This window comes from Syngnathoides biaculeatus, chromosome 2 (genome assembly GCF_019802595.1).
Source record: "Syngnathoides biaculeatus isolate LvHL_M chromosome 2, ASM1980259v1, whole genome shotgun sequence".
Lineage (NCBI taxonomy): Eukaryota > Metazoa > Chordata > Actinopteri > Syngnathiformes > Syngnathidae > Syngnathoides > Syngnathoides biaculeatus.
The window spans coordinates 9,382,610-9,391,626 of record NC_084641.1 but is presented as its reverse complement, the minus strand read 5'-3'; the positions used below and the strand labels follow the sequence as shown (position 1 = coordinate 9,391,626).

At 43.5% G+C, this 9,017-nt stretch overlaps 2 protein-coding genes across 13 annotated transcripts in view; one reads left to right on the top strand and one right to left on the bottom strand.

The window, feature by feature from the left end:
• Nucleotides 1-205: 205 nt before the first annotated feature.
• On the top strand, nucleotides 206-1,270 carry LOC133507030 (rhodopsin). Its single transcript, XM_061831574.1, has one exon. The coding sequence runs from the start codon at nucleotides 206-208 to the stop codon at nucleotides 1,268-1,270; it is 1,065 nt and encodes a 354-aa protein (XP_061687558.1).
• A 1,408-nt stretch (nucleotides 1,271-2,678) lies between these two features.
• Nucleotides 2,679-9,017, bottom strand: part of LOC133506988 (membrane-associated guanylate kinase, WW and PDZ domain-containing protein 1-like) — a 99,496-nt gene continuing 93,157 nt past the window's right edge. For 4 of the 12 annotated variants that reach the window (XM_061831472.1, XM_061831489.1, XM_061831479.1 and 1 more), the window contains one exon: nucleotides 2,679-6,214. In XM_061831472.1, coding sequence (XP_061687456.1) covers nucleotides 5,139-6,214 — 1,076 coding nt within the window. In that variant the 3' untranslated portion in view covers nucleotides 2,679-5,138. Of the gene's footprint in view, nucleotides 6,215-8,237; nucleotides 8,330-9,017 lie in introns of all 12 variants that reach the window. The other 8 variants (XM_061831503.1, XM_061831511.1, XM_061831518.1 and 5 more) reach the window with 3 other exon arrangements.

Sequence of the window (9,017 nt, the reverse complement as noted above, 5' to 3'; positions counted from 1 at the left end):
TTGCAGTGACGGCTGGATTAGATATTAAACATGGCCTAAATCACTTTCTGCTGACGGATTTGGAAAGTGATAATCCAAGTGGTGTCTTTTAAAAGGCTGCGCATCGCCACCGGGGTCCAATTGTAGCCAGGTCCGTCTCCGTCACTTTCCTTAACAGCCAGAAGAAACACCACAGAAGGGCTGATCGCAACTGCCAACTGCAAGCATGAACGGCACAGAGGGACCTTATTTTTATATTCCTATGGTTAACACCACCGGTGTTGTCCGGAGTCCTTATGAATACCCTCAGTACTACCTTGTCAACCCAGCAGCCTACGCCGCTCTGGGGGCCTACATGTTCTTCCTCATCCTGCTTGGCTTCCCCATCAACTTCCTCACTCTCTACGTCACCATCGAACACAAGAAGCTGCGGACCCCTCTAAACTACATCCTGCTGAACCTGGCGGTGGCTAACCTCTTCATGGTGTTCGGAGGATTCACCACAACCATGTACACCTCCATGCACGGCTACTTTGTGCTCGGGCGTCTGGGCTGCAATCTGGAAGGATTCTTTGCTACCCTCGGTGGTGAAATCGCGCTCTGGTCCCTGGTGGTCCTGGCGATAGAGAGGTGGGTGGTGGTCTGCAAGCCCATCAGCAACTTCCGTTTCGGAGAGAACCACGCAATCATGGGTTTGGCCTTCACCTGGATAATGGCCGCTGCTTGCGCTGTGCCTCCCCTTGTCGGCTGGTCCCGTTACATCCCCGAGGGCATGCAGTGCTCGTGCGGAGTCGACTACTACACTCGAGCTGAGGGTTTCAACAACGAGTCCTTTGTGGTCTACATGTTCGTCTGCCACTTTCTCGCTCCGCTGACCATCGTGTTCTTCTGCTACGGCCGTCTGCTTTGCGCTGTCAAGGAGGCCGCCGCCGCTCAGCAGGAGTCCGAGACCACCCAGAGGGCTGAGAGGGAAGTCACCCGCATGGTTGTGCTCATGGTCATCGCTTTCCTGGTGTGTTGGTTGCCCTATGCCGGCGTAGCCTGGTGGATCTTCACTCACCAGGGTGCCGAGTTTGGACCAGTCTTCATGACCATCCCGGCTTTCTTCGCCAAGAGCTCCTCCATCTACAACCCGATGATCTACATCTGCATGAACAAGCAGTTTCGCCACTGCATGATCACCACCCTGTGCTGCGGGAAGAATCCCTTCGAAGAAGAGGAGGGCGCTTCCACCACGGCCTCCAAAACCGAGGCCTCCTCAGTTTCCTCCAGCTCCGTCTCCCCTGCGTAAAGGGCCGTCAAACCCGTGCAACACCATCTCCTATCCACGAAGACGACACGACTGAAGGCAACTTCCTTTTTGTATTTGTACAAACAAGTTGGCTCAACCTAAAGACAGTTGCAGGAAAGATCAGCCCATTGCAGAGTTGTTCCTGTATGTACAGAATATCCAACACAACTATCTATGATATCGTTTCCCTTAGAGTGAGGGAAAAGTGTAATTCTTTATCAGTTGGATCCTATATGGTACTGGCTTATCTTTGAATGTAGACGCATGTAATCAAGGCAACGTAAAATAAAACGCACTTTGCAAATGACACACCATGTTTATGGTTTACTTATGATTGGAATTGATGAACACAAATGATGGTGTAGCAAATTGTTCAAATAAATAAATAAAGGTGAGTGCTATATTCCGAATCCATTTGTCTTGAGTCAATTTTGAGGGCGCTCACTGCTTATGAATTCAAGACCTGTAATTTTCCTTTGGAGTTGCATCTCAACACGCTCGTAGGTCACCCTGGATTTAGAACTTGTTCTGGGTGGAGGATTATGGTATTATTAATTGTTACTCAAAATACAGTACATGACTCAACACTGCTTATCACATGACAAGTATGAATGTCATACACTGAAGTTACACAAGGACTTTCATCATACAATTACACAAGGGCCTATCAATAATAGAAAGTCATCCTTGGACAAAATATAAACAATACACAAATATAACCAACAACATTCACAATGATAATGCTTATTAGTATTATTTAATACGTACTAGGAGGTAGCGATACGATTCAAATTCAAGTTCTAGGTAGCGCTTTATGCGATGCTGGAGCATTATGACCTTCTGGTGTTGCCATAGCAACCATCGATGAAACGAATCTGTCATGGAATACAGATGTGCTCCTTGAGCTTTTTTTCCCCCCACCTGTTTTCTTTAATTGGACATACAGAACATACAGTACCTACCGGCCTGGAAAGACAGTAGAAATATATTATTGTGGACAGCATAAGTGCTCCTGAAAATTTTGCGTAAAATATGTGCTCAACAACAAACGAAACCGAAGCAAGAGCCAAGCCATCTTGGTGGCGTACCAATAATTATTTCACAAATGGGTGAACTGTGCGGCACGAATTACAAATGTTTGGCACTGTCTGAAGCAAATGTGGCGGCTGACAGCCCGCGTCTCAAATTTCCAGTGCTTTGAAGGAAAGATTTTATTTGCTGGAAACTGTGAGCCGCTTTCACCAAGTGTCAATCATCTGGGAAAAAGTAGGACCGTGCGTATTCGAACATACTGCCGTGTGACCACCGCGACTCAACTGACAAAACGAACATCTGCATGGAGACATTAGGGAAACTGGCAAAAGTAATGAAAAGATGTCGCTTTGAATTTTTATGGAAAACTTTATTTTGATAATAAAAATAGCATTCACAGACTTCTTTTAATAGCTACATATACAGTGTAATCCATCTCAAGGAAAGAAGCTGGATAAGTCCACATGTACTTGTACTTAGACTAATGTTATATATAGCTTTATGGATCAAATAAAGCTATGAACAATGTAATATTTATATATGCATAGTTTTATAAAAGAAAAAAAAATGGCCCATATACATGTACTGCTCTTCTCAACAAATACACAGTCTGGAGCACATTGCAAGAAATAATGCTTGAAGAACACAGACTGCATACAAGTGCTTTATAATACAAAGGCAGGCTAACCATCGAGAGATTCAAACGAACAAACATCTTCTGATCAAACGACGTCTTTCATTCCAAAAGGTCTTTACATACTGTACCTGATCCAGAGTAAATCAACATAGTTCCCATAAATCACCAGGTCCATTCAGAGATAAAAACACAACACCACATTCCTCACTGCTGAGGTTGATGATAAATTTCTCTTTTGTACATGAAAAAGGCAACATTTTCATTCATCCACAGGTTCCTAATAATCATATAGGAAAAATCTTTACAGGAGACGGCCAAGAGGTGAACATCAAAAACGTATTTGTTTTTTTCCATTTCCATTTTAGCTGAAAAATATAATCGCGTATAATCGAGCTTTGCTAACATGTAACCAAGGTCAACTCAAGATGACAACATGGGAGGCTGCCTTGTCTTGTCCAGAGTTCGGAATCAACCGCCCACGCTGCATTCTAATCTTCCGCAAGGTTGCTGTTGGAACGCATTGTGAGATCGGCAGAAATGACAGCAGCTGACAACGAGCCCCCCCCCCTCCCCCACCCCAGAAGGTCACACATGGCCAAGAGTCGATATGTCTAAATGGTGGCCACGCGTTTTCAGTCTTCTTGGGGTTTTTCTCCAAGTTGCCTCGCTAGAGGGTTGGACAAACCAAAATCTCTCCATTCTCCAGATTCAATTTGGATTCAGTTTTTGCCGACTTGCCTTTTGAGACAGCGAGTTTGAACTCAATCTCATCCTCGTCTCAGATAAACCCACACGAGACACAAACACGCCGATTAGTAGCCTTCGTATTTGTTGTGAAACAAACAATCACATACAAAACATGTTAAAAGTCAGCAGTTAGATTCCAGTGGCGCGACAAACGTGGCTCAGCGGGGCAGATTTGTGGTCTCCTGTACTAGAAGTCGTATCACAAGAAATGTGTAGACTCCCACACACAGAGTGTAAATGCACTGGAATTAGTAGAAAGCAACTTATGTATTCTCATTTAAAAGGGGGTTGTGATTATAGTCAGGATTTTTATTTAATTAAGACGCTGCGGTCACTTTGAAGTATTGGCAAATTATATGGAGTATTTGTGGGTGTTTCGCAACTACCGACTCATGTTGCCAGAACACTTGAGTCTGGAATTATAAACAGGTTGTGTTTACTTTACAAAAGAATACGTTGTAGACTTGCTGAACGTCACTAATGAAGGACGTCAACTTGTTTGAGGAGCGAGGTCGGAGGTGGTGGTGGCTAAGGGCAGCACTAACATGTACTGTGCAGTCACAGGGCCTAATTTGTATTGGTTAATACGAACAATACGATCTTATTAGAAAAACTGGCAAAGTTCAACTTTAATTCTTGCATGCATCTTGCACATGGATAATACACTTTGTTCCTCTTTCATTCATTTTTGCTCGTGAATGAGACAATCTGTGGAAGCTTCAAACTTTAGCGTTCATCATTTCTGCTATATGGGCATCACGCCCCCACCTCCCCCATATCACTAGTTTGATTACTTCAAATGGGAACTAAGGTTTTTTTTTAGAAGGGCACGTGTTTTTTTTTTTTTTAATTTTTAAGTAACAATTCAATAAGCATGCTTCTCCAACATACACTACAGTACTTCTTTAGGAATGAACCAAACTCACTCAATATATGTGCCAAATTAAATGAAAAAAAAAAACGTCCATCAGACACATGAAAGAAATAAATGATCTATAAAATCAGCATTCTACTTTACCTCCAGTTGTACGATTTTGAACGTTGCCCACTTTGATTTTCACAGTTCTTGTAAGCCATTGGTGAATTGTGCTATCATTTGTTCAATAAATCAAGAGGTTGGGAAAAATGCACAACTTGGATGCATGTCTCGTACTGTGTGTGGAAAGAAACAAAACATTTAGATTGCGCAATGCAGATAAAAAGCAAAATCATCGATTTCATACGCAGGCTCAAAATACTTCTACTACAGTACAACAATCGGTTATGAGCAACGTGACAATGACAAAACAACCAGTGTGAGCTGCTGGGATTGTACTCCTGCTGTTTTAGGAATCTCTGGATGGGACAGCAAGAAGTTAAGTCAATCAAAAAAAACCCCAAAACATTCAGATCTTCATGAGTCCAATTCCAGTGCACAGTAACCATACCGATTAGGGGAGCGTCTACTCCGCTCTAGATGCTGAGGTCTTTGGGGCTTTCTTTATACACCTTTCTCTTGGGCTCAGGGAGCTGGTTTGGGCTTTGGCAAACGGTGTTATTGTGGTGGCCCGTGTTCTTGTATGCATCACTGTTCTTCATCATGCTATAGTATTCTTTTAGTTTGGGTGCTGCTGCATAGTTCTGCTCGTCCCGGCTGTAGTTGCTCTCAGGGGAAGAGTCCCGCTTCGCTCGGTACCGTCTCTCTGGTGTTCCGTTCATCCGGTATTGCTCTGAGGAAGAGGCTCGTAACAAGTTGCCATTCTTGCTGGCTCCATCGTATGTGCCGCTCCTGGAAAGAGACGAGGACTCTCCGCTGTTGTTGCTGGAGTGCTCAGGGGCGGTGGCCTCCCTGACTCGCCCGCTCATCTGAGAGTGTTTGAGGATCCTTCGTTCATGGAACTTGCGCTCAGGGGCGATGGTAACGAATCCTCCGTCGTCATACTCCTTCTCGGGCGTACGATCCCTTTGCATTCGCTCCACCCTGCGATCCATCGACTTGGCCCTTCTACGGTCGGGGGAGGAGGCGCGCTTTCGTGTTGGCGAGCGATCGAGGGAGCCGCGGCGCTGGATGTGAAACCTCCCGTCCAGAGTCGAGCTGCTGTTTGAGAGTCCTTGGCCCCTGAGTTTCTGGGCTGCTGCTGCAGCCTTCTTCCCCGAGTTGTCCTTCCTCAGAGTCTTTAGGAGCTTGGCGATGCCACTTTCAGACTCAGACTTTTTGACTTTTCGCCCTCGGATTTTCTTGTTGCCACTGCTACCGTTGCTGTTGTTTGGAGACGGTTGTCTGGGGTTACTATGACTGTGATTTTTATTCCAGGTGTGGTGAAGGTGAGGGTTAAAATTTCGGTCTTGGTAGTCCATCTGATCTGACCCAATCCGGTCCCTGTTCCTGTCTCGGCCGCGCCCAGCTTCCTCCTGGCGTGATGGTGTGTGAAGGTCTGGTGGATATCTGGACTGCAACAAGGTGTGATATCGGCTGTTGGGTGGCAGCGTTCTCACTTCCGAAGTGTTTTGTGCCCCGAGTGTGGGAGTGTACCTGTCATTGCTGCCGTCTGAAGGAGAGGACAAACAAAGATGGTTAAAAAAAGCGACAGACATCCGATGTGAATGTTACTGTAAATTTTGGTGACGTGAGTTTGGTGACAAAGCCACTGGGCGGGGATTTAAAGCAACTCATGCACACGTGCTCCATTGTATGCAGCATTCATTTGCAGCTTTGGTTCTCACTGAAGCACAAACATATTTTTCACATATATACTGTACATGGAGGGTCAACTGAAGTGACTCATCGCTTCAATAGATTTTGCATCCGGGACTGCAGGTGAGAAACAAGGTGATTTCAGCAACAAAAGCGAGTGAACATAGGCAAGTGTGGGGCAAGGGGGGGTTATCAATGAAACCGCAGCCACCTGAGGGAGCATTCAAAACAATAGGGTGATGCATCATTGGGACCAACAAACAGGAAAAAAAAAATAATTAATGCGGTTCAGAAAGATGAGTCAAGTTTCTATGCGAGCAGAATGTGATGAGTGCTGGCATTAAGTTAGTCCTGGTCCTTTTCACAGCTGCATTGATATGGTACAGTGAAAAAGCATCCCCCCCCTCCCCCCTATTTCTGTTTTGTTTTCTATCACACAGAACGGTTTCCAATCATCAAACCATTTTTAATATCACTCAGAGACGACCCAAGGAAACACAATGCAGTTTTTTAATAACAAAAAAAAAAAAAAAAAACCTTTGTGACCCTCAGTGAAAAAGTAATTGCCCCTTGAACCTAATAATGGGTTGTGCCACCCTTGGCATCAATAACTGAAATCAAGCATTTGTGATAGTTGATGATGAGTCGTTCAGATTGCTCTAGAGGAATTTTGTCCCACTGTTCTTTGCAGAATTGTTTCAACTTTGCCATATTGGAGGGTTTTCTAGCACAAATGGCCCATTTAAGGTCACACCACAGCATCTCAAATGGATTTAAATCTGGACTCTGACTTGAGGGCACAAACTGATGGCTGGACGTTCTTTAGGATTTCCCCGTACAAAGCAGAATTCATTGTTCCATCAATCACAGCAAGTTGTGCTGGTCCTGAGGCAGCAAAGCAGCCCTAGACATCACACCGCCAACATCATGCTTCACTGTTGGCTAAATGTTCTTTTTATCAAATGCTGTGCCATTTTTACACCAGATGTAAAGGGCTACAGAACTTCAAAAAAGTTTATTTTATCGACTTGTCAGTCCACAAAATGTTTTTGCAAAAATCTTGAAGATCATGAAATTGTTTGGCAAATGTGGGATGAGTCTTTGTATTCTTTGCTGACAGATGCAATTTTCACCTGGGAACAATGGATGACATTTTTGGCCAGTGTCTTTCTTGTGTTAGCCTTAACTGAGGTGCAGGTCTTTCGATGTTGTTTGAGGTTCTATTGTGACCTCCTGGTCGAGTCATTGTCGCACTCTTGGAGTAGTTTTAGTTAGTCGTCCACTCCTGGTAAGGTTTGCTACTGTTCCTAGTTTCCTCTGTTTGCGGATAAATGGTCTGACAGTGGTTCGCTGGAGCCCCAAAGCCATGGAAATGACTTTGTAACATTTTCCAGACTCACATTTCCCAAATGTGTGGTTAGTCACAGTGAATTTGTAATTTAATTCAACGATTACTTTTTCACAGTGGTTCAGAACGGTTTGGATTTTTTTAGGGCCTTAATACATTTGTCAATTGTAATCTGCATATTCTAACTCTTTGGGTTGTCTCTGAGTGATATTAAAATTCGTTTGATGATGTGAAACCTTTTTGTGTGCCGGTTATGCAAAAAAAAAAAAGAAAGAAAGAAATTAGGAGGCGGGCAAATACTATTTCACGCACGGCATGTATGTTTGTGTGTGTATATATATATATATATATAATATATATATATATATATATATATAGACACTTCACTTTGTCAACACTTCACTGCACATACACACAAGGAAGGATGCAGGTTGGGATGAGATGAAGGAGGGGTGGGAAGAAGCAAAAAAAGAAAGATGACAGGGTAGGGTTAAGTACAGCATATCATGACAGACTGCTGGCTACAAACCGTGGTCTGATTTTGGCCCATTAGGTAGAAACAGGGCTCTCCCATCTTGTCATTCCTCATTGTACCAACAGCGAGATGAGGAGCCATCATCGCTGGAGAAGGGAGGAAGAGCCCAGGAACAAGCAATAGGGCAGAGACCAAGAGAGAGAAAGCAAGAGGAGAGGAGAAAACAAATAAACGACGGGACAGTTTATCCGAAGAAGCAGTATTCCGCAAAAGACAATATTGTTATAAATTTATACTGTTATACTATCACCGCAGATGATAAATACATTCTAAAAATAAATCAGAGAAATACAACAGAAACCATGACAGGAACAATCCATCAGATTAAGCTTTTGAACAGATACCCGATAGTTGTAAAACAATGATGGGACAGACAGTAAAGGCTATAAATTATTCATAACATTTGTGTCCAATGTTTCTTCATTTAGGCAAATTTCTCAACAGACCCTTCTTCTGGTTAAACGATCATTGGATCAAAATGTGTTTCCTCTAACCGTTTACAGCCATACAAAAATAATTAGAAACCAGACAAGAAACACGTGGCCACAACTTCCAATTTTGGACGGTTCATTCCAGAAGTTTTATGTTGTGCACATGATACACAGAATCGAGAGATCAGGTGAAAATTGAGACCTGGGACTCAAGTTCTCTCTCTGCCATTTCATTTCAGGTATTATTCACAGTCAATAGCTAACATTTTAAGGTGGCAAAAATGAGCTTGATATTGGAGCCCCAAAAAATTGAGAAAGGATTCAGAGTTGAGAAAAATGGAAA

What these genes read in the sequence shown, in the direction of transcription:
- LOC133507030 (XM_061831574.1), top strand. Translation starts at nt 206, where the DNA reads ATGAACGGCACAGAGGGACCTTATTTTTATATTCCTATGGTTAACACC.